The sequence below is a fragment of the Fusarium mangiferae genome (genome assembly GCF_900044065.1).
Source record: "Fusarium mangiferae strain MRC7560 genome assembly, contig: FMAN_scaffold004, whole genome shotgun sequence".
Classification (NCBI taxonomy): domain Eukaryota; kingdom Fungi; phylum Ascomycota; class Sordariomycetes; order Hypocreales; family Nectriaceae; genus Fusarium; species Fusarium mangiferae.
The window spans coordinates 1,911,100-1,935,920 of NW_024573924.1; the positions used below are offsets into that span (position 1 = coordinate 1,911,100).

The following is a 24,821-nucleotide window of genomic DNA, read 5'->3' on the forward strand; positions in this document are numbered from 1 at the left end:
GTTGAAAACTGAATCAAAGGATCCTGAACTGCAATCAATTCAGGGGGTTGTCCAGTCGCCGTCTACGGCTAAGCCACCAATCAGATCGTGGTTTGCCGAAATTCGCGGGGTCAAAATCGAGTAACGATACTCCGTTGCAGCGCGTGTAAGTGCTGCTTCGAGGTATATCCTTGGTCGTGTTTTCAGAGAGCTTCTAGACAACAAAGTGCAAAAGCGACTTGATAACACAAACGATGAGACCGGAGGACGAAGCGGAGACGGCGACAGGAATAAGATATGTTTTTTCAACAGGCATTGCGGCAATGCTTCAAATCTCGAGTGAGGTTGGAAGCGTATGGTAGTCTTAGAACAAGGCTACCATCAGGGCGATCGAGCAGTGGAAATCGATTTCGGAGGTTGAGAATTAATAGAGATCAAGTCGGTGTTAGTTGATTATGCAAGGTACTGTTGGAGGTGTGGCTGAAGATGAGATGACCTGAAAGAGGTGGTGAAGGAGTTTATTAGATGGCTGAAAGAGGGTGACTCTTTGCTTAAGTGGCCTAAGGGGCGAGTGAGGCGTTGAGTTGGTGGCAGCCTGCGTAGTGGGATGTGACTCTTTTGGTTTTGCACGGTGGCAATTCTGAGCAAAAGCGGCGGGGGCGTGTGGCAGGTGTAAGCCAACTGGCGATCTCGGAGAGAGCGTTTTAGAGTGTGGTAGCCTGTGCCTGGTTCGGTACAAGGATGACTAACAGGAGGTTCGTCACTGTGAGTGTGGCGAAGGAACTGATAGCGGGTTGCAGCCTGACAGGGGAATGACAGTGAACGGGTGAATCGTACAGGTGACCAGAAATAGAGTCAGAGAAACAGTAACAGAGGGGCAAAAGAAAATTGGTTGAAGCAAGTGAATAGAACAACAGGAACGAAATGATGATAGATGAGTGAAAGTGACAATGGGATGATGATAGGAGGCCACGGGCAAGTGAGCAATACAGCGAGTCCGGAGACTGACACCAAGAGTGACTCGAGTGGCAGACAGGACACTTCTCGGTGGAATCACCTCACTGATGGAAGGCAATAATCCTTGCCTAGAGAGTATGGGACGGGTGCGGGCGAAGGCCGGGGGAGGCAAGGTTGGTCCCTCGAGTGGACAACCTTTTGGGCTTGGGCTCGGCTGGGCTTGGCTGGGCTGGACTCGGCTGGGCTGGGCCTAGGCAGTGCTGGGCCTAGGCAGTGCTGTGCTGGAATTTGTAGGCAAGGCCAAAGTGTGACTCTTCGCAGCGTCAGGCGGCAAAGAGAGTGTGTGTGAGTCCGAGTGAAAGTCGCAGAATGCAAGTGAATGCCGCTGCGGCCTGACTGAGAGAGGTACGGTTTGAGTAAGGTTGGAACAAGTGTTTTTGAGAGGATATTACCAAGATCAAAACAACAACAAAGATGAAGACAAGACGCCGTGGAGAGTGGAGATGTACACGATCCAGAGCAGACTTCAGAGAGTCGCTTGGGGACGGATTCAGAGGACGAAATCGAACATGATGGCGATGATGCTGTTCGATGGGGGGAGGGGGAAAAGGCGGGAGATGGCAGCAGCGGGCTATGGCATAGTTTTGAATGCCTGGGAGAACGAAAGCGTGAGCAAGACCAGGAGGAGAGGCGAGTTGAGCGTCGGTACCTACGGCGCGCTGCAAGATTGGCCCGCGCGTGAGGTACTGTACCTCGCAGAAGTGTCTGTGAGAGATATCCGTACTGTACAACTGAGCCCTTGTAGGCGCTTCAGCCAGTCAGTGGGCTGGTTAATCTTGCCCTGACACCTCACACTGGACGACGAGAAGCCCCTCTTTTCCAGCTCCGTGCGATACTGTGCATAGATCGCGCATTCTGTACATGCGTGGCCTTCCACGATGGGCCTAAAAGCGTGTCTGCCTTTTGGCGTCGCCTTATTGGTCCTCGATATTTAACAGCGCGTTTCCTTCCCCTCCACCATCCACCCTTTCCACGGCGCCATCCACCTCCACCTCCCGGACTTTGAGTCTTGATCAAGGCCTCAAGGCATCCACGGATTTCTGTTTCCCTGGCATCGAAAGTCCACGTACGGTGAGGAGAAGATGAGGTTGACTTGTCATCATCGTTAAGTTTTAAGAGGCCTGCCGTATGTACATATCGCTGTATCTATCTACCTATGTCTAACATTGGTCTCTACCTGCTAAATGGGCCTCACATGAGAACAAGCACGACGCAGGTCTTCCTTCATGCAATCATCATGAACTCGAATGGAGCCTTGTCAGTAATGGAATGGTGCTCTGTTCTGCTGCAGCTTTCGTCAGGTTATTGCTATGTAGCCAGCCAGGTAGGTACCGAGCTCCGTGACGATGACCAACGACTTGGATTTGACTCACCTCATCTTTGAACACTTCACTTGGTTAGCACGCCAGCCAGGTTCGTGCGTCTCGCGTATCCCTGCCGTCCCGACTACCCTGGTCACCGTACCAACCCTTTCTGGTTGCTTGACTGTCGACTGAGTTGTCGACTGCCTGGCTCGAAATTGAAGAAGCCATCCTCTCGTCATCTTCTCCTGGGATCAGTCAGTTGTTACACGGTTGCCCCTTAGTTAGGTATATATGAACTTCCGGACTCTTGGCCTCACACATAATGAAACCTTACGCTTTGCTGAGAAACACCCGACCGCTGCTGATACCTGGCCATGATACTCAATTAAATGCTATTGAGTTGAATCTTCACAGCCAGTGCTTCGCTTTAACCCTTTACCTTTTTGGGGTGGGAGCATAGCCCTCCAAAACCTGGCTTGAGTGTGTGAAGACTCTTCTCCTCAGCTCTTGATAGTGCACACCTCCGTCTTGTCCGCCACCACTTCATGAGCATTGGTAAATCTGGTACATTTCATGATGATGGTTACAAGATAGCCAAGAGAGGGGGTGTTCGGTTCTCACTTGGCAAACGTACGGATTAATACTTATCGCCAAGATGTTGCCCGGTCATCGTTCTCTCAGCCTTTCGAAGCTGCGTTATAACTAGCTTCCTTCGCAGAAGCATTCAATGAAAGCTGAACAATCTGCCCAATGGAAAGAATCCTGTCTCACACGAATCTCGAGAGAATCGATTGTATAAACATGTGGGTGGGAATAATTGGTCTGGATTTGTCTCGCCTCCAAACATGAAGTCTGTTGGCAGAATCCGAGATCTCTTCTTCAAAAACTTGACGTCTGTTTACTTTCGTCAGCATCGATAATAATAAAAACGCTATGTATGTACATAGTATCTTGCCACGGTGGCACGCCTATCGTAACGAGAGGCATTTACGATATTGACAAATTCTAAAGTTCTACCTGGGTAATTCCCAGTCGCATCACAGTCATTGAGCGCATGTTCAAGTCCGGTGTCGCCTCTGGCCTTTACCGTATTTGGCCTTTGTCACGGGTAATTGATTCAAGGCTCCTGTTCCCCTCACCCTCACGCATGATGTACTGTAGAAGGTCTCGCCATTACCTCAGGGCTTTTGTTGATCGGACATCTACGGGGACTATAGCCATCCCACAACAACCTAAAGTCCTTTGAACGGCCCCGATGCAGTCATCCTAGGTAGGTGCTATGCCTCAAATACAAGGCTTCAGTTAGTAGGTAATTAGTGATCCAACACCAACATCGTGACTCCGCAACTCGGTTTGTTGCCCACTGCAGAAGCACAAGCCTCAAAGGTTATCATGCAGCACAAAACATTTGCTTTGACGTGATCATAAAGTGGCCAATGTGGTGTCGAGAGGAATTATGTCCTTCTGTTTGTGTTAACCTTGGGTTCCCAAGCCTTGTTGGGCTACGGTTGCTTGGGACATTGGCCGAGTAGTTGACTCGGTCATCTCAGCAAGCTAAGCTTGATGAGTTTGGTCATCGAAATTACTGGCTTCTTTGTGAAAATACTGTTACAACGTGTGCTACCTCGAACAATCTCTCTCGTTCCATCTGTGCAGTGACTGGTGTTCTCTTCATTTTAGCCCATCATGAGAAGGCTGATTACAGACACCGCCATCATGATTCTGGTCCCACAGGTGCTTACACAACTCCTCATCAGCTGCACATCGTGAGCGTGGGCGTGGGCTCCTTCATTTCTTCGGGTACTTCTTCTCCTCTGAGATGTATCTGCTGATGGTGAAACATGATCCTCTTTCCAGTCAGTCACGTACGTACTCGGTGTTCCGGACGTGATGAATGCTCCTTCATCCGGCTCGTGCGCCCACCAAGTGGTGGCGCGCTACCAGCCCCTTAACATATTCCAATTTCTTTGTTATTTGCCAGAAGTCCCGACTCAAAATTGCACGTACCGAGCTCTATGGTCCGCCGTACGACACTCCACTTACATGTTGTGTTTTGTTCGTCTCATTGCGCATCATGGAGCCTGTACGAATCATTACCTCAGCAGTGTCCTCGGCTCAGAAGCGGGACCCGTTCGGTCACCGGATCCTTAACAGATCCGGGCGGACATGGACATGGCTCATTGCTCTCAGGTAACTTGTTCATGCATTGCAGTATAGTAGCAATCTGAACTTTTCCGACATCCATCACTTACATAGTAACATCGCTATGATGATTAACCAGGGCTCGCCACGAGCATCGTGCTCCGGTCTATAATGTGATCACAGTACAATTATCTCAACGCACACCTTTTCTGTGTCTGATGGAGGCTGCGAACTCTTGACGACCGAAGCTCCACATCCCTCCTCACCCATGGACGTTGTGGTTGGTCCATTGTCTGTGACTCAGTTCTGTCAGTCCTGTTCTTTCAAATCATCAAATGAACACCACAGTAACACCCATAATAAGCTCGAGAACCGCAAAGAAGCACTGGGTTGCCTCCTGAGACCACCAACGTCTCATGAGACTGCATACAGTACCTAGGTCATTAATAGGATATATGTATAATGTCTCGCGTCACATCTGGAAACATAGGCGGCCCTACCCTAGACAAAAAGAGTGTTTTAGCATGCCTGGGCTGGGGTTGCCTAGTCACATCGCTTGCCCCACAGGACTCTTCTATTCTTGTGAAGGGCGAAGTAGTTCAGCTTGCGTGTAGGTTGCACCGCCGCCTGGGCCTCAGCTTCGGTTGGATGCTGAGTACAGATGCCATGACGCACCGCAGGAAGAAGCCCCTCACGGGACCCAAGGTTTATTACAGAAACAATGGGATTTACCGAATACAGTCACCTTCTCTCTGTTCGTGTCGTCCTAGTAGCCTAGATACCGCCCAATTACCAAGTCCTCGATCAGTGAGTGAACTCTTTGCCAAGCTTGTCCTCCACATCCCGGCCCCCGGTCCGGGAACTTCGGGGCCTCGACTGCTCCACGGAGAAGAAACTACGTGCGTATGGCAGTGTATGGTTACGACCATGCGGTGCTTTGCGAGGTCCTATCACAGCCTACGTATTCAAAGTTGCCAATATGTTCCGTAATTACTGTAGTGGCCGAAAAACACATTTCTTCCCAGTCCCTTAACAAAACCCTTGCTTGACCCATGCCCTCGACTCCTGGACCGTCAGAGTTCGAACGCGCTTAGATAGACAATCTCCATGCTTGAGAACGTGGCTGCCTACCTTTAGCTACGTCCATGTCTCCAACCCGTCTTGGCCTCGCAGCATGTCCTGGCCACACCCTGTGCATATCTAATCAAATGTGCTTCGGCCTGCCATTTAAGTTAAAGAGGCAAGTCGCATCGTACTTTGTTGTGCCGAATCCTGAATACCGGCTTATCCAGAGGCATTGTCCAAGAGGCCACAAGAAGCGCCTGAACTGTGTTACCAACTACTCTATATGTAGTCGGAAGCCGATATCGCTCCCCTTGTCAAGCCACGAGCTTAATGACTTGCATCTCAAGGGTGACTTGGAAATGGGGGTCTTATCGAAACCTGTCGAATGTTCTCTGGGCACCTGAGATACATGATGTAGCCGAACGCATACAAGGGTAGAGGGGATCGCGATTATACCCCACAAGTAAGCTGAGCCGTTGATCTTAATAGGACATTCACGGGAAAAGCAGTGATGAGTGAATGATCTCGAGTATGATAGAGACAAGCTGAGTCTGATAGGCATGTCGCCGAACCAGTCAGGCTGTCACGAGTATGGCCTGTCTGTACTATTGACCTGTGGAGGACGAATTGCCATCAGGACAGCCACTGACTTTGCGGTTCGTATACTGCCACTGTAAACACCACGGGAAAGTTGAAAGTCGACGAGAATACACGGCTCATGTCACGAGGATTTTGATTGTAGCAAAGAAGTTGTTACAGGCAGCTCTCAGTATACGCCACCATGCTGCGCTTCCCCTTTACTCTACGTATCAGCGCGGTAGACTGGAAATGACATCGAACTTACCTGTAAAGTCAATTGGCTGAACTTACTTACGCCGACGAGGGGCATCACATCTCAGTTCCCGTATCCCAGTCACAAACATGGCCAAGTTACGAATATGTGTTGAACCACCTGATCACTGCAGTGAGGCTACAAGTCAAAACAAGTGAGTCAACTTCAAGGCATAGGAGTTACGCGAGACCTATAGTGTAGCTAAATCTGCAGGTCGTTGGCGTTCGCAATATGTGGGCAAGTGACACACTTTTCAGCCAGGGAACAGCCTAGGCTACTTATAAAACACGAGCATCGTAATACGAATCCATTGAAAAAAAAAAAAATTAACGAATACAATTGACCAAGATGAAATCGTTTGCAACTTTTGCCCTTCGCCGCCTCAGTCTTTCAACACCAATTTCCTAGCTTCTCATCAGCGGCCTACGGCAGCGCAAGGCGTTCGCCATTTGTTGCAATGTGAACCACCGTCTCATCCAGTCCTTTAAGAGGCCATGTAAGTGCTGGCATCGACACCCTCCTTGGGGAATTCACTGGATACTGTTAGTCATTGTGACAATGGAGAGAAAAGAAGGGAAGCAACATACGGAAGGGCGACTTCGAACCGCTTCTCGATCTCCTTAAGCACCTCTTGGTCTTGGTCGGTGCTGACGAACGAGATGGCCAATCCCTTGGTACCGAATCGTCCTGCACGACCGACACGGTGCAGGTAGGAGCTGGCATCGTTGGATAAGTCGTAGTTGATGGCGAGGTTGATTCGCTCAATATCGATACCTCGTCCAAAGACATCAGTAGCAACGCAAATTCTCTTCTTGAACTCCTTGAACTCCTTGTAGCGACGAATACTAGATAATGTTAGAAGCAAGCACAACATTAAATGACTTGGTAACTCACCGTTCTTCCTGACTGACGCCAGAGTGGACGGCAATGGAAGGAAAGTTACACTCTCTGAGGAGCTTGTCAAGCTCAGTGGCACGAACAGTGCTACGGACGAAAATAATGACCTGGTTGAACTGGAGTTCATCCAAGAGCTCGTTGAGCTTACGATTCTTCTCCTTTTCTTCCAGCTTGATGTAGAACTGCTGAAGACCGTGGAGAGTGAGCTTAGTGTCCTCATCGACGTAGTGCTCGGTCGGGTTCTGCATGAACTTTCGGCAAATAGGTTTCACTTCCTCGGACAAGGTGGCCGAGAACATCATAACCTGCTTCTGAGGAGGTGTAGCGCGGAAAACATCTTGCACATCCGTGCGCATATCTGAAGCCATTAGCGTACGTTAAAATTTGGTTGCATGAGCGAGACTCACCAGGCTGATCAAGCATCTTGTCGCACTCATCAAGCACGAAGATGCGGACACTGCCTAGACGTAGGGCCTTGTCACGAACGAGGGCCTTGAGACGTCCAGGAGTACCCACGATGATGTGAGGGCAAGTGTCCTTGTTCTTGAGTGTCTCTATGTCGGTCTTGATGGGAGTTCCACCGTAGAACACACCGGTCTTAATATCGGGCATGTACTTGCTGAAGCGGTTGTACTCGTCACGGATCTGGTAAGCCAGCTCTCGGGTGTGGCACATAACAACGACGGAGACCTCTCCGTTCACAGGCTCGACCTGCTGAAGGGTAGCGAGAACAAAGACTGCTGTCTTTCCTAGACCAGACTTGGCCTGGCAGATGATATCACCACCGAGGAGTGCCTGGGGGATACAGGTTTGTTGAACTGTCGATCGAACCGATGTTAGAGTGGGTTTCTAAGAAGCAACGAACGACGGGTGTAATCTCAAGTGTCCGTCCATCGTCGCAGCTTAGCCATTACTCGCATTTTCCATTGATATGGATTTGGAAGAGTTTGATATCGACGCGAGGTAAGGGCTCACAGGCCGGTTGGTTGCACAAGCAACCATAGCCTAGGAGCACCAAGAAGTGTCTTGGTGTCTCGCGTTTTCCTCGTTTTGCCCTCTTATATACCAGAAGAATCCGTTTGCAACAACGATTGACATATTATTCGCTTACGCGTGATAAATTTGACAACAATGTTGTGGTTTTGCGGAGTACCACGTCTCTCACCCGTGGTCTTTGTCCGCTCGGATATGGACCATCTCTCAGATCCAGCCTTGACCGCGCCGACGATGACGAAAACGACGATTGCGAAAAAAAAGTGGCCATTTGTTCTTGCTTGCGAGATGGACGAACGCTTGAAGGGAGGGGATATGATGACTTAGGGTATTAAAATATCAAGACTGACCCTCCGATGGATGTTCGAAACCGCAGTCGCCGATGGCGCGAATCAACTCAGCCTTCAAAAGGAAATCGCGGAAACCGGTGGAATGAATGCCGACGTAGCTGCCCTTCTTGTCGACATTGTTGCCGGCAGCAAGCTCGCCCTTCTTGCCGTTGGAGGTGGTCGCAGTGGTTTCGTTGCCACCGATCTCCTCATCGGAGTAATCGATGAGATCTTCCTCGTGAGACATGTTGACCGAGATTTACAGGTAGTTAGATGGTAGATGCGGAAGCTATTGCAGAAGCTGTTCTTTGCAGCGAAGTTGTGATGACGAGTCTGACGCGATTACGTTCAAGTCGCGTCGCCTTAGGGTGTCGAAAACGTGGCGAAGGCGTGCCGTCAAGATAAAATAATGAGAATCAAACGATTTTTCAAGATGTGGAATGAGGAGAGGTGTTGGGAACCAGGATACTCGTTCCAAGGATGGCTTGAAAGAGTCTTTGTTGAGGCTGAGAAGGGAGGTGCCAGAAGCAGGCGGGAGCAAACAAGGTCGCCGCTGGCTAAGGAGGCCCGTGCGAAGCTCAGTCACGTGACTCAAATACAGTGCTAGATATCTCTGGGCACTGGTATAGGGTAGTATGTAGCATCCTCAGGTATAGGTAGGTAACATGAGGTAAGACTCAACTACTTCATATTTTGATAACCAGCAAAAATTCGCCATATTTCAGAAGTTCCAATGGCGAAAGGCAAGGAACCAAAAGGCGTCCAGAACCGCATCATCTACTCTAGAGCATCGTACCTCTATCAAGCTGCCTCATATCTTACTAAACAGTCCTCGACTGTGCAAAATGCTGCAGCAAAATCATCAACCCCGAGCCATGGGCGTAGTGTTTCCCTCCAAACAAGAAACGAGGAAAGAGCACTGAAGAACATGTCTCGTCAGGCCATATCAGACCTGCGATCCGTGACTCTCAAAGCACAAATACGGCGAAGCCCGGCTATGAAGCAAACTATTTGCAAGTTTTGCGACACTCTACTAGTCGAGGGTGACACCTGTACATCAACTGTGGAGAATGCGAGCAAAGGAGGGCGAAAGCCATGGGCTGATATTTTAAATATCAACTGCAAGACTTGTGGTAATGTTAAGAGATACCCGGTCTGTGCCCCGAGACAAAAGCGGAAGCACATGCGAAAGCTTGATCACAAGAAAAGCACAGAACATAGCAGCAATGAATCGAAGGCACAGGGGCCGACTGCCCCGACAACACCACACGAAACGCCCATCTCGACACCAGGCCAGACGCCAGGACCTTGAAGGAAACAAGAGGAAGCCAAAGCCGTTCAAGAAGCAAATAGACCGACGTCGTGCTCAAAGACAATGCCCGACTTAAGTTGTTTCCAGAGAAACACATTGAGTCAGAGACTGGAAAGGCTGCTTGAGTCTTGGCTTAGAACATGATCGACCATCGAAACTGCACTGTTTCCGCTGCACTCAAACATATGTGTTCTCCGTTATCTACATCGCAGCTCAAGCTTTCCAGCTGGAGGTTGCCACCCTCTTACAGCATATTTTTATGCTGACAGTAGACAACAGACTAGGGCCTTTAGGAAGCCGCCCGACCTGAAGAAGGAGGGCGGGAGCACCGGTGGACGTTATGAAGATATTAAATGCAAAACTTTGCCTGGCTATGGCATATCAGTCAGCTGGAAGCATAATCTCTTGCTGAGGGGATTCTTTTTGACAAAAGCGGTTTGAGAGCAATTTGCGGTACGCCTAATGGAACATAACTCATGCTGCATTTTCGCCATCCCTTGTCAAAACATCACTTTTCTGTCACTTCCAGATTGGTTGTTTGATTGCTATTTTCCTGGCTGCCCAGCCTCTTTGACACTTTCCTCGCCCAAGACCTTGCTTGCTGCCATGAACCTATCCATCAAGTCAGCGACTGCTCCCTACATACACGACCACCATCTGCCGAGTTGAAAATACTTACAAACCTCCATGCCAACTACCAAGTCCACGCATAGCTTCTGCTTGGACACTTGTCATCCGTAGCAAGTTCTCGGTGTCGGACAGATTTGATGACAACTGTGCGAGTTGAGAATTTAGTTGTGCCTGGGTCAAGTCAGAGATCATTGTCAAATGCCGTTTTCATTTAAAACAGGGCCGCTCTGTACTCCGAATCCTTGAAGTTATCACGCGCAAGGAGATGATTGATAACTGCCATTGACGGGAAAAGGGTTGAGGGAACTCACGAGTTGTCGTGTCTTGACAGCACTTCCACTAGTGGCCATGCTCTGCCGCACCTGTGAACCGCTCACATTTCGCGTCGCCATTGCTTTGTTGGATTTGATGTGGTGATTTTTCTCCCTAACTTCGAATCTACTCGTGAACCAGTGAAGACGAGATGCCCTCACTTATACCAGTAGGTGAAGGATCGCACGCCACCTAGAGTTCAGAAGAAGGAATACTCGGGAGTGAGAAAAGGATCAACGGCTTCTTTTGTTGTATGATTGTGTATTCGAGGCAGTCTTCTGGAGATGAAATTATGCTGATCTTGCCTGACCTTGCCTGACCTTGCCTGAAATACCTACTACTCTAGGTACTTGCAGATGCTCAAGGTTGGTAGGGTAGGTAGGTACCTTAAAAGAACATACCTGGGGAAAGGCAGTGATTTGGGGTTTGTTTACGACCGGGATGTACAGAGGTACCTAGGTACTAGCACCAGAATGGCCCGTGCGTTTAACAACCATTGATTGGTTCAGCAATATGTATGAAGCAGTCTGTTTCAGCATTCGAACAACAGCTTACCTACAGTATCCAAGGGCCAACACTGAATCATCACCTATTCAACTGCGCTTATCCATCCATCTCCAGTCTTTCCTTCTTGCACGGAGTCACGGATCTGATGACATTCATCAGATGTAGTGATTATGCTTTATACTCCGGATCAAGTAAAGGGTGTCTTACAGCCCTGTTGGCCTTCACCAGAAGATCCTTGTTGACTGTAGGCTGACAACTGAATGCTCAAATACTCAGGGATTTCTACACCAAGGAGCGAATAATGTCTGCCTAACGGCCTAGAAGAGGACTGCGATCGACAAAGCCCCCATGTACCTTTCAGCTGTATTCCTAGGCAGTGGTCTAATATCCTACTTCATTTGTTCCTTCGACGTCATCACTGCCAACAACGACTTGGTCAGTGCAGCGTGTCTACGGCGCGAAGGAATTGACTGCAGATCAGAGGATCGTGGTTCGCCAACTGTACGTAAATGGCCAGATGATCTGGCCGCTGTGTAGTATGGGCCTATTAGGATATTGAGTAGCCAAGGCTCAGTCAGTGTCGACTAGATAAATCCTTCTAGAGACAAGCGCAGATCGGAATACATACCTACCTATCTATCTATATCTAGACATCAAGCCCCCCACACACAAGCAGGTTGAGTTGATTTTAAGCTTAATTGAGACTTAATTTGTTGTGTCATCCTTGCTTCCGTCTTCGAATATGAAAGTAGCTCTCCGAGTCTTTGCTTTGGCCTCCTCGGCCATCGCATTTGATGGTGGATACGGGACGGGTGGAAGCCCTGGTAACATGAGCGAGCAAGCATGGCAATCTGCTTTCGAGAACCCCAACGCAACGGGGACATATAAATTTGAGGCGTATAATGTATCGGAAAGATTCCCGCCAAACAAAACCGTTGATGGATGGACGGCAACCATTCGCGTAGCCAATATTACGGACGACCCTGGGGACGATACACCTTATCCCGGCATCGACATCAGCGTTCAAGCACCAGAGGGAATGAGAGTTCCAGCGTTGAATAGCAGTCGTACAAACTCTTCAGACTGGCATGTGTGTGTTGCTTTCTGGGGACCAAGTCGCCTGAAGGATAAAGCAACCGACGATGCACAACACGACGATGGAGACTGCAGCTCGTTCCTTGACGAAGATTGCCTAGAGGCCTTGAACACAGAAGCGGCTGGATATTACTGGAACGGCGAGGAGTGCACAATGTTGCCACATATGCCAGTTAAGTGTGAGAAGTATTACAAAGACTACGGCCCGACGTATGGCGGAGTTCGTAAGTATAGCTTCACAACCTGTTCGAGCAGAAGGACGCTGACCCGCGATGTAGCTGGGGCGAATCTGAGTCAATTCGGAAGCGGAAAGACCTTGATCAGCCAACGCCCACAAACGGCTGGAAAATACAGTGCAATGACCCAAGAGGAGGCATATGACTATGCTGTGCGTGGTGTCTGGACTGTGATGATCAACTGGGGTCGTCGTGACCCCGACACATATAGCCTGGATGATGTTTTACAGCCTTCGCTGTTGTGCCTGCGCACCAGGAACATCACTGGAGGTAGCGAGGATCCTAACGATGGCACAAGAACAACTGGCTATGTACCTATGGCTGTTTTCTCAGCTATGATGGCCACGCTATTGTTGGCATACTGAGTTGAGGTATACGGTAGTAAAGTGTCTCTGCCGGATGCTAGGAGAATTGGGCAATGGGTATTGTTGACCACCAGGCCGCCTCTGGCTTCTCCTTCAGGTCAATAGATAATTCGGCTTATGATATCAATGGTTCCTCAAACGCGTCGCAGAAATCTTTGGCCCATTTCATCACCTTTCTCTTCCATACTACTATTTCGTATCTATATATTTCCAATAGGAATGCTCCCAATGCCGTGGATGGCTTTCCTATTCACATTCCACAACGTCTCGCGATGAACAGATTTAACCAGAAAAAGAAACAACCATCCGTAGTCTAATTTGAATGTGTAACCCCCGCCAACAAAACAATGCCTATCATGATCCCTCCTCATTTGTTAAGTCCGTTTGACCTTTCATGACATGTCCACGCAAACTTCTGGAGGGCGCAACAGTCAAAGGAAAACAAAGACTTGCTCTCAGCTGGCACAATGCCTTTGGCCTTAACCCACCCACTTCCTCGTTTTTCCACCGGCGTATTCATTATTCAGTCCCAACCTGTCTTCTGTGAGGCGGGCTTGGGGTTCTCCGAAATTCTCTTCCTTGCGCGAGGCTGTCCCAATATGTCAAAGCAGAACCAAGACTCGGGCGTCTCATGAACAGAGCCTTGAATAATTGAGAGCCAATTATATGCTAAAAGGCACCAGTATATCTTCCCCAATTCTCCAATGCATTATTACCAAGGATAGACTACTTCTGTTTGGTTGGTCAATGTATGTACGTGTTGTGTCGATAGGAATAATTAAAAAGACGTCGTGTCTGAGAATAGTCCAAAGTGACTGCGACTTTTGTCGTGTCGTTCGTGTTTTCGATGGAACTCGGGCGTATAATAAAAACAAAATGAAATAGGGCCGTGCTCGTCGAGGTGTTTCGTATAATTGTTCAAGCCAGATGTAGTACACATGGCCTTCGCGACGGGACAAATAGATGATCCCGTTTAAGCGATCCAGAATGCATGACCGGAACTCCGGAATCAAGAATATCAAAGCCTTGCTGGACAGACGTCATGTATGGGACCGTGTGTTGGAACCTGACGTCCTAGGTACTCCGTTGAACATTATCGTCGTGTAGAGCGTCCTAACGCACACCGATTGGCGGTCGTGGAGGCAAGCTGCCTTGACTGCTGTTTGCAGACTGTTCGGAATCAAATTCACCACTGCCCGCGCTGGCGCTCGCACTACCCGTCAGACTGCGAACATTCCTAGGCTTAGTTTGGTGGAGGGCGCTCACCCCAATATGTTGTTCAACTTGCTGTGGCGCTACTGAGTTACCGTGACCAGGTGGGTGACGAGGGACGGGTTGGCGAACCCCATCTGGGGGTGATGGTCGGCCATTCATGCCTGGGCCTGGACCGTAACCACCCGGAGGTGAACCCCGTCGGCTACCGCCTCGCATAGATGGAGTATAAGGATTCCCGGGAGACTGGCTGGCGCGCCGGGGATAGGCACCATTCATCCCGGGGGGTCCACCGGGACCTGGGCCGTACTGCATCTCGTCAAGCCTTGACGCTGTTAGTGAGTTTGCTCGAGAGCCTGCGTTCATCGCTCCACGGTCAACGGATCCATAACGATCCGAGGAGCAGCTCATGAGGGGGTCTTCCAGGATGTTTTCAGAAGTCATGGAGCTGTGACCGACTTGGGAAGATCGATTGCGGCCGAAATTGGGCCTGAATCGGCCGCCTCGTGTAGGAGGCGGCATGTCATCGGGGTTACGGCGAAACTGGCCAGGGCTTGGTCCTGGAGCCTTTCGGTTCTTTCTTGATGTAACGCTCATCATATCGAAATTGTCTGGATCGATCAGTGGAGGACCAGGGTTGGCAGTAGGGTCAAAGTAATCGTCGTCGTCATCATCGTCTTCGTCGAACACCTGCTTGCTGTTGCGCATAGGATGAGGGCCACGACGAGGTCCGGGGCCTCCGGGAGGGCCAGGTGGCGGTCCGCGACGCATTCGGATTTCTTGCTCGCGAATTGCCATTTCACGCTGCCGTAAAGCCAACTCTCGTTCTCTTAGATTAATGTCTGCTGGGTCACCACTAACGGATGGCTCGGAACCTTCGGGAATATCATCATAAAGAACGAGATGAGAGAATTCCTCCAGATTAGTCTCCTCTAACGAGCCTCTCCTTGAAGGTTGACGAGATCCAGGACCGTTCATCGGAGGAGGTCGACTATAACCATTGGGTGGTCCACCGTTCATCGGGGGCGGTCCACGGCGCATGCCGCCTTGGCTGAAGTTGGAGGAGTTCCGAGGTCTGGGCTGGCGAGGGGGCATACCATTTCCGTTGGGCATACCGTTCATCATGGGTCGATGGCTGTTTTGTGAAGGCATTCGAGGCACAGGTGCCGCGGAGGGCGAGGCGGGTGGTATAATATTCGCGTTCGGGTCGCCAGGTTTGGGTCTGCTGCGGTTGACCAGGTTAAGGTTATAAAGAATCGAGTAAAGTGTCTCGATACGAGGAAGGGGAATATTCGAGTCTCTAGCCAGTTTGACAGGCGATCCAAGGTACGTCTCAACCTCCATAGGTCTTCGAGCAACGTAATCCTGCCACATTATGCTCTCTCCGGAAGCTTTGGACATCTCATCGATCGTCTTCTGCTTGAAATCGGGATCAAATTTGCATCCACTAGCATCAGCTAGACGAAGCAGCTCGTCAATGACCTCCGATACCATGTCCCTAACGCCAACCTTTTCCAAGAGCGAGGCATGGCTGGGAGTTTCGAAGATAACGCTAATCGGATGAAACGCAATAGGCCTGCAACATCAGTTAGTGAGTTACAAGACTGTTAGATGAGAGACAAACCCTATCACTCTCTCGTATTGTTGCTGGCGGATATTTGGTGAGACTTTGCATTCCACTTGACCAGAACTCAGTGTCATGGCTAAGGCCTGTGCCATGTCTTCCTGGATGGTTTGTGGGATATTGTTCGGGTTATTAGCAGGGCCAATCCAGATATCTGCTGGGCCCTTATGTTCAAATTCACTCTGGCCGAGTTGTGTGAGCTCAGCACCTGAAACAAGTGATAGGACCACATTGGTAGGAAATCGCTCCTCCAAAGCAGCTTCGACTCCGAGAGTATGTGTTGTGTTTACGATGATGCATGTATGCTGGGGGGTCACGACGGAGTCAATGACTGAGGCGAGATCGTAGACATCGGGTAACGCCTTGACGCAGAGTACGACATAATCAAATGGGCCGTCTCGTGCGCTCGCGGCGTCCTCGGGATTTCGAACAACTGGAAATGTTATCTCAGCATGCTGGACGAAAGCAAGGGGATTGTTGAAGTGTACCATGTCTAGGCTTGAATCTCTCGTTGCCAAATATTGGGGATCTTGATTGTCAATCAGCATCTTGTTTAAGCCATATCGCATTGGGTCACATACTTAAATGAGATACCGTATTGTGCCACATGCTCGTAACCAGACTTCCAAACGAGCGTCACATCACACGCGTTGGTGGCCTGGAGCCTCCATGATAGGAACGCCGAGACGGGATTTCCTCCCACTGAACAGACGGACATTAGCTCACTGCTGGCCATGATGAGCGACAAGAGTGGGACGCTGCACGAGCAACCGTCCTGACGGTTGACGTGAGGATTTAAGACAAACGAGTGAAAGATAGACAAGAGACAGAAAAGATTGAGAGGGATTGTATCAACTGATGAAGGATTGGGAGGGATCAGTTGATCTGAAATGACGCGAACGTCCACTTCTGGTTTCTGCGTGAACTAACCCTAGGTATGAAGGGAGAATTGTAAGAGAAGAGACGACAAACCTGATAGAATCTTGAGCCGGGGCGATACAGGCGCCATAATGTCTGGCGGGTCCTAATGTGGAATAGTGGCCTGGTCCAGTCTGAGGGTGTAGCGGAGCGGTTTCTAACGACGGACCCGTAGTCTTGGGGCGTATTGGGTACCACAACACAACAAGATCGGGACTGATGGAAGTACCTGTCTAAGCAAGGATACGCTCAAACTGATGATGATTGCCGTTTATTGTGAGTAGCGATGCGGACGACGAGGATAAGAGACGATAGCGCAGCTCAATTGTGCATGTAGCGGCTCGGGAGAAGGAAGCTATCGAATGGGAACGAGGCCAGCGAGGCGTCGGTGGGCGAGAAGACGGCAGTGATAGTGATAGCCAGCCGTAGAATCAACGAGCGACAGGGCCTAAATCGTGGCGTAGGCGGCAGGATGGCGTACCAGGGGGGAAGCACAGCGGCGTCTCGTGCGTCAACTGTCGATAGGCAATGAAGGAGCAAGAAATCTACAAGCGGCCAGTAGTGAGTGTGACGAGTGGGACGAGAGCTGAGATGGCCTCGGTGGACGGTGCACCAAATGGGGTGTGGGAGATTGTCTGGGGATTGTAGTCGGACGGACTGTAAGAGCGAGAGTGGGCTGAGCTGAGAAGCTGCAACAAGAACTGGGCCCTTGTTCAAGCTTAGAAATCTCACAGCGGGCGCGGAAGAAGCTGCGCGGACTTGGCTCTAGGAGGATTTATCGGTACGAGTACGGCGGGCACCCGATTGTCCCTTTTTGCGATCGACTAGGCTTACAGCTGCAGGCCTGGGCTGTGAGAGCTGTACTGGGCTGCGTTGCCTTGACTAAATTAATCAGCTTCGGGTTGATGAAAGAGAGGGTCGCTTGGTCTTTGGTGTGTTATGTGTTTCGCCTGTAAATGATGATATGGCCCGTGAATGATTGGGCCTCGATTTGAATTGAGGTGGCAGGGGGGTAAGGCGCCGCCGAGAGAGAAAACTCAAGTAGTGCAGTGCCTACCTGAAGTGTACTTGGCAGAGACAACCACTGTAATCTCTCTGGGGACCGGGGTGTTCAAGATGTTCTGGAGAGGCTAGACAATTTTGACAAGAGGAAAGTGAGAGGAGGCGTGTGGGAGAAAGAGATGATGCGAGTGGACAACAGACCAGTAAAGATAGGCCAAGTCAAGAACCAAGGGGGCCGAGCTTTGCAAGGGGCCAGCAAAACAGCAAGCAATAAGCAAAGCAAGCAACAAGTGCGTATGTAGCAAGCAGGTATGTGAAAGAGAGGCTTAGATACAAGGAAAATGAGACAAGGGGGGGACCCGGCCGGAGGCGGCGGCATGTACGATATGCGGGAGTGGCTCAGTCCGACTGTAGGTAGTTTGAAGGAAGAGAACGATATCATGAGCTATAGCCTGCCAGTGGTTGGGAGGCTCAAATTACATGGCAGACATGTGCGTGTGTGATGAGATGTAATGCAATGCGAGGGTATGGTTCAAAACGGAATGCCGCCCCAAAAAAATAAAAATAAAATGCAAGCCCCCGTATTTGATTCTGTTGTGCCCAGGGAAAAAAATGCCAATGGCAAATAGGTTGGGGCATAGGCAGAGACGGCTAGAAAGAGGGGTGTGTGATGAAGGGATGGATGGAAGAAGGCTTTGAAGTCATGATGAAGCAGAGACTATCCACTTGCTTCATGAAACTCAATTGGAGAATCAGGGCAGTAACGCATAAGGCTTCAGGCCAAGCATTTCACAGCAATAGAAAAAAATCAACTTACTGTTTCTCTTTTGTCCCTCACAATAGAATTATTATTCCCAACTCAAGGACAGGCCGGCCGGCCAGTGGTGTGGCAGCAGTGACGAATGGTGACGAGGACGGGGGACTCGGAAGACCTTCGTTTCGAGATACGTTGCTGAAGCTAACGAGGATGAGGATCGGTGCGGAGCGGCCGGAAGTTGAGGACCCAATGCCACGAGGAAAATACACGCAAGCTTAAGGTTGAATTAAAATCCTCCTCCGTAAGGTAGTCCGTACTCGTAGAGAGCGAGCCCAGCTGATGATTTATTGCAGAAGTGACTGCCGGAATACCGTTGAAAGTACTCCGTAGACAGATATCAAGGGATCCGCCGCTAAAGATCCAAAGAACTCAATTCAAATGTCTTGGTGTGGTTTTTTCTCTCTCGTTCGTTCAGAAGAAATCACTTCGGCCAAACATGGAAATTCCCTAACTGTTTAGGATCCAATGCCCCAAGGTTTGAGAATTATTGCTGGTTGTTTCTTGTTGTAAACATCGGTCTTATTCGTCGCTGATTCTCCGTTCGATCGTTGCGTTTCGCATTTATTCTCTCTTGGGTCGAGTAGGTAGCTCGCTTTGTCGTCGCGTGTCGTCTGGTCTCCGCTCTCGCTTTCTTTTTCAGCTTGGGTGTTCAAATGTTCCCCAGACGCCACACAACCCGAAAGATTAAAAAAGAAAAAGACCGAATCTCACTTCGGCTGCGGTTGGTCGTTGATGCAGCAAACCAGAACCTACAATGTTCAAAAAGAGAGAGAGGGTGAAGAGGAGAGATTCTGTTCAGTCAAGGGAGAAGTAAACGAGGGGAATCAATCACGCACAGCCAAATGAATACGAAGCAAACCCCAGAAGCGAGAAGTCAGTCACCAGCAATTGCTTGGTTAGTACATACGAATAGATGGGACCCTAACTCGATTGCCCTCAATCCGTCCAAACCCAAATCTTCCCGACTTTGCCCTTGTCTTTCACCCTCCATCGCCGTCCGTTGTCCAAATTCCTTATCATGATCCCTACCAGTATCTTCCATCCTAACATCCGCGTCGTGCGGCACGGGGTTGCGCTGATATTGGAGCAGACCATCTAACGCGACGACGGGTGAATTGATGTTGGTGACCGGCAATTATGTTTGATGATGAACCGAATATGCAGATACCCAGGCTTGGAGCCTCGATACATCTGCTGGCTCCAACCTCGTGCAAGCTTTCCATGGGAGTTGGCTGTATTCTACGCACACCACACATGGCATGCTCCATAATACCAGTCTACTATATACATAGTAGGTATGTACATAGTTGGGCATCCAACAACGGCTGCAGTACGACACAAGGCTCACATCAAAACTCATTGAGTTGGATAGTAATCAAACAATTGCTTGACATGGGGGGCTGCATTATTTACCCATCATACCTAGAAAACCCTAGTGTATCTGGCGGTTAGACATCGTATTGACTAGTTCACGGTTCACCAAAGTTAATATCAAGACAAGCACATGCAAAGATAAACCCCCTCCATTCGGAGTGCAAGGCGACCCTGCCGAGCTGCCAACAAAACAACAGGATGTGGCCTATGTAAGGTTCAAGCACCGTGGAGCATCACACAAACACGATGTACACATCCCACATGCTGCGCCCCAGAGGAGCCAAGTACTGTCTAGACTGTATAATCAAGTGGGTAAGTTCAATGGAACAGTTCTCCATTGTTAATAAACCTTTCCACCAACCGGGAATTTAAAGTCCTCCGTTTCCATGTGCTGTCGGCCGTCAATTGGCTTTGCTATACGCCAATCCAAAGAGTAAAGTTGTTGAAGGTATAGCGATATATTAACAACATCTACATATGTAGTAAAGTCTTCGACCTACCAGTAGAAGTTGGATGTGGGTTTCAAAACATTGAATGTCAGTGCTGTGGGAATGCTTTCCTGGCTGTAATGAGTTTAAAACAAATCAATCTCATGCCAGTCTGATGAATTGTATGTGCTTCGTTTCAACGGCCATTGCTTGATTTGGTTAGTGGGCTACTGGTCAGCTGTAACAACTTTCGGTCAGGTACGGAGTAAATCCCATCCTGTCGTCAAAATACGATATGCATCAAATATCCTCCTCCATGCTTCAATTGAAGTCCTACAAAGGGTTATGGGATACTGTCTTTCTAGGTAGTTCGACTAACAGCTATACAAACCAGCTAACACAGGATTTGAAGCACCTGTCTTGCCATGTCGGCGTCGCCTCAAACTCTATGCCGGAAGAGGGATGAAGTTGTTGCATCTCCAGGCAAAAATAACCTCAGATACAAATCCCATCCCACGGAGCAGTGGCCTTGATACGCGTGTTCTCCGTCGCCATGGCTCAATTGCCAGGGCCATCAGGGGTTAAACTTGTCTTCCCGCAGTGCCAAGCTGGATAGCAGCCCGCTACTTGGCAGAAAATGGGTAGTCCTAGTCCTCATCTGTCTTGGCGACAAAAGTTGCTGATGGAGCCTGTAAGACTTTCTTTGGTCAGGAAGTCGCTCAACAATCTCTGAGGCACACAGCGAAGTGCGGACTTTCAGAGTTCCCTATCGCGTCGAAAGGAACAGTACCTAAAAGGTACTTGCTGCCAACTCCCTACCTAGGTACCTAGATCGATCGCGGATCCTGGAAACATATCCCCCCTGTCTTGTCACGCCGTACCTTGCAGAAATAAACCCACATTCCGTCACCATCCACTGAGGAGTACGTGTCGCCGAGTGTGGTTTGAGTATTAACACGTACTGACACAAAGTGAACAAGCTTTTCTTGATGATCTCCCATCCCTTTTCTTGCTGGCGCTAAAAGGGAGTTTTCCTACTCCCTAGGCCAGAAATGTCGTTATTTAGGAACAATAGGTTCCGATACAGGCGAAATCCGTATAAACTAACACTCCGGATGGTCCGGCGTTTCTTTACCACTACATAATCGATGACGTAATGCCGAAACGAGCCAGACTTTCGAGCCCTTTTGGCAAGACGGTGAAATGGACATGGGACGAGTTTGTGGTTTTCGGCCTGCTATGGAGGCCAGGGTCAGGGGTATAGACCGAGTAGTGGACGTTGTCTCAACGTGCGCGCCACGAAGCCACTCCTATTTTGGTGACGAGGCTCAGCGCTGAGCCGAATGAGGCTACCCTTCAAATACGCTTCCATGCCCCGGGATAGACCGTTCGAGCTAGTCGCCTTAGTGATTTTGCTTGATCCGCTGTAAGTTGACCAGTCATGGTATTCTCCTCTAACCTCATCGTCGATCTGCCGGGCTTACCTAGCAAGTTGTTGTTACCGGCTACCGGCGTCAGCTATTGGATGTACTGAGACGTGCAGCGAACAAAAAACCCTTGATCAGCTGACGATATGCAGACTACAGAGCGCCATTGAACAATATTGAATACACACCGATACTTGGCATGGTGCTAAAGATTTGGGCAAGCTTATTGCATCCGTGCCTAATCTCGCCCGCCTCGAGAGGAATGAATGCAAGTCTCCCAGGCCCTCCCTTTATTTATGGTGATGGATGGGTCCATCACCTATCCTTTCGCGTTCACTTCCACATACAACTGGGGGCTTGGCGAGATCAAAGTCAAGGTGATCCCTGTTACAAAAGCGTTCTCTCGTCTCCAGTTGGATCGTCTGCCGCAGCTCCTTATTTCACAAATCTTCCTGAAGGTTGATGGAAGCTGCTAGGCTCAAGGCAACGGCGTCCCGGTACTCCGTACGATGCATGTATTATTTCCGTCAATCTAGGGATTCTCACCATGCACGGTTCTGCTAGTCATCACTGCTACAGCGGGGGACTATTGACGTTCCATTCATATATCTAATTGGGTGCCAGCAACTCCATAAACGACCCAGTATCACGGAGGATGGCTAGATCTCTCATCGCGATCTTGAAAAGTTCAAACACCTTTGTCTAGGATGATCTACGACGGATATACGCGCGTTGTGTGTGCAAAATCCATACTTGCTTCCATTAGGTGGGTACTTATCGCTTAAAACTAGGTGCTGTAAAGGGACCTCTTTCAGATGCTATTGGGTGTTCTGTTGCTTATTGACTGTCACTCCTTATCCATCCTCGACAATAGCCTCATGCTTACTTGCAGAAATCGTGCTCACTTCAGTTTCCACGGGCGTTTTACTCCGATCTAGTGTGTCCTCGGCATCTAAGGTATCCGAACAACCGCGCAAGGCTGAACAGTGTCGAGTACAGAGTACTTCTTGGTCTATTCTCGTCTTGGGGAGGAAAGAAAATTCAGGACCTTGATCCTATATGACAAAAGTACTTAAGTAACTTTACATAAATTTAGTTTATCTCTTGCTGGGTTTATTTTGACACCTCATATCGAGGTCTGGTATTTTCTTAGGGCTCGTCAAGTTAATCATATCATCCTGGTTAACGTTGTGCCGTGGATGGAGAGACCCAGTAGCTAAGGAACATGGGGTGTGTGCTAAATTTGACATCGCAGGGGGGGGCATCAACAGACCGGTCGACATGGTATTTCCAGCATCTCGCATATTCTTGTGTGCTGTCCGTGATCCCGCCGTCAAGACATCGTCACGTCAAGATGTGGCTATATGCTCCGCCGCTAATCACTTGAGTATGTATGTACATGTTCGTCATGTTTATGTGTACGTACCATTCGCCGAGATTGATCTGGATGTGGTATGCCCTGATGTCTAATTAAAGCACCCGAGCGGGACAAGCTGTTTGATGAGGTGTGTAAAGATCGACGACTATTGGGACCATTGAGAATCACAACTCCTCTTCCAAAGTGACCAGCATACAAATAAAACCTCGACAAGTCACAAAGCTATACTGTGCTGGTGCATGCTCACCGTAAAACGCCGCCGTGCATGGTAAATGATGTGATATCTGGTTATGCTCCCGAGTATGTGCAGATGGCCCAACTTGCAGCCTACCTTAAGTATCACTACTAAGTGGATGCTGTGTCAAATCTGACATCCCATCATAGAAATGGCCTTTGTATAGGGTACGATTCAACCCCATGTAACCAAGGCCTGGTGTATCCAAGTTATGTGCCAGTCCTCCATAATTAGTTTCTTGCAGGGTAAGCGCAGCTCATAAGAGCATATTGCCATCCAACTTATAACATTCGCATGTATACATATACACTAGGTACATAGTACCTGTTTGGTACACTGCAATGCAATCACAGGAAGTCGTTATCTTCAGGCGTTGCATGTGGATGCTCCTGTTCCCAGCTGAACCATTGGGTTGTTCACTGCAATTATGGTCGCTCAGTCTGGTACCAGACCCCTAGCAAGCCCTCGTGCAAGACCATGGTTATTCTTTACACTCCCAAGTTTATCGTAACCCGTCGAATGAAGAATGCTAGTAGCTAAAGGCTGAGACATTGTCTTCGATTCGAACGAAGAGCCTCACTCGTCGTTGTACGAGACTCCCCGGGCTTGAGGCAGCAATGTCCTACGAATAGTCTATAGGGGTTGCAAATCGAGTCTTTAACAAGTTAACTCTGACCACAGTATATAAACCATGAGCGCCCATATTCCGTATTAACAAGTCACCTGTCGTGCTTGGGGTGCTACACTTATCGGTGAATCAACCGATGAGACACAGACTGTATGCTCTATCTGAGTAACAGAATAAGTAACGGCAAGATAAGAACAATTAGAGAAAGCCCTAGAATATTACTGTAGGACAGAGAGGACAGAACTCGGAGGGTTGAAGGCTCTCGTGCGAGTGATTCATAATGTGTCAACCGGCTACTTGCATGCCCGATAATATATGTAACAGGCGTGCTACCGCGTTCTGAAAACTCGTCGCAGAATTCACCATCTTACCAAATCCCCTGCTGGGAGTGTAATAAAAAAGCCAACACAATAGACAATAATTGCTGCTAGGACTACGATCTATAAGATATGGTTGCTCACAAGGTGATCGGGACACTCATGCATGAGTTCGACGATGAAGTTAACAGACGAACACATGCAATGAAATGTTGAAATACCGAATCCCTATCGAAAGAAGAGCGAACCCAGGCACTCAAGAGTTCACTCAGTCATGACTGAAGATTATGCCTGATGCAGTTCTGCTCGTTGAGTCGACGCGTCGTCTTCAAGAGCCGAGAACTCTGAAATAAGTGTTCCTCAAGTCGAGGAGCAAAAGATTTACAATGTTGGTTCAGAGTGCATCTTTGCAGAATGGAGTCCCGGGTCTGAAGTCTCCACGGCCG

The 24,821-nt window shown here is 49.2% G+C and overlaps 5 protein-coding genes across 5 annotated transcripts; 2 read left to right on the plus strand and 3 right to left on the minus strand.

The window, feature by feature from the left end:
- Nucleotides 1-6,823: 6,823 nt before the first annotated feature.
- Nucleotides 6,824-8,805, minus strand: FMAN_09180 (putative ATP-dependent RNA helicase; the record flags this gene model as incomplete). The annotated part of the gene is made up of 5 exons (XM_041829991.1): nt 6,824-6,872; nt 6,927-7,184; nt 7,234-7,594; nt 7,644-8,054; nt 8,580-8,805. 5 exons carry the CDS (start codon nt 8,803-8,805, stop codon nt 6,824-6,826), a joined length of 1,305 nt encoding a protein of 434 aa, XP_041680699.1.
- Nucleotides 8,806-9,291: 486 nt separating this feature from the next.
- FMAN_09181 (uncharacterized protein) lies at nt 9,292-9,870 on the plus strand (the record flags this gene model as incomplete). The annotated part of the gene is made up of 1 exon (XM_041829992.1): nt 9,292-9,870. One exon carries the CDS (start codon nt 9,292-9,294, stop codon nt 9,868-9,870), a length of 579 nt encoding a protein of 192 aa, XP_041680700.1.
- A 545-nt stretch (nt 9,871-10,415) lies between these two features.
- On the minus strand, nt 10,416-10,892 carry FMAN_09182 (uncharacterized protein; the record flags this gene model as incomplete). Its single annotated transcript, XM_041829993.1, has 3 exons — nt 10,416-10,482; nt 10,550-10,671; nt 10,812-10,892. 3 exons carry the CDS (start codon nt 10,890-10,892, stop codon nt 10,416-10,418), a joined length of 270 nt encoding a protein of 89 aa, XP_041680701.1.
- Nucleotides 10,893-12,061: 1,169 nt separating this feature from the next.
- On the plus strand, nt 12,062-13,015 carry FMAN_09183 (uncharacterized protein; the record flags this gene model as incomplete). Its single annotated transcript, XM_041829994.1, has 2 exons — nt 12,062-12,638; nt 12,693-13,015. The coding sequence occupies 2 exons, from the start codon at nt 12,062-12,064 to the stop codon at nt 13,013-13,015; spliced, it is 900 nt and encodes a 299-aa protein (XP_041680702.1).
- A 1,113-nt stretch (nt 13,016-14,128) lies between these two features.
- Nucleotides 14,129-16,587, minus strand: FMAN_09184 (uncharacterized protein; the record flags this gene model as incomplete). The annotated part of the gene is made up of 4 exons (XM_041829995.1): nt 14,129-15,803; nt 15,852-16,284; nt 16,340-16,380; nt 16,433-16,587. 4 exons carry the CDS (start codon nt 16,585-16,587, stop codon nt 14,129-14,131), a joined length of 2,304 nt encoding a protein of 767 aa, XP_041680703.1.
- Between the last annotated feature and the right edge of the window lie 8,234 nt (nt 16,588-24,821).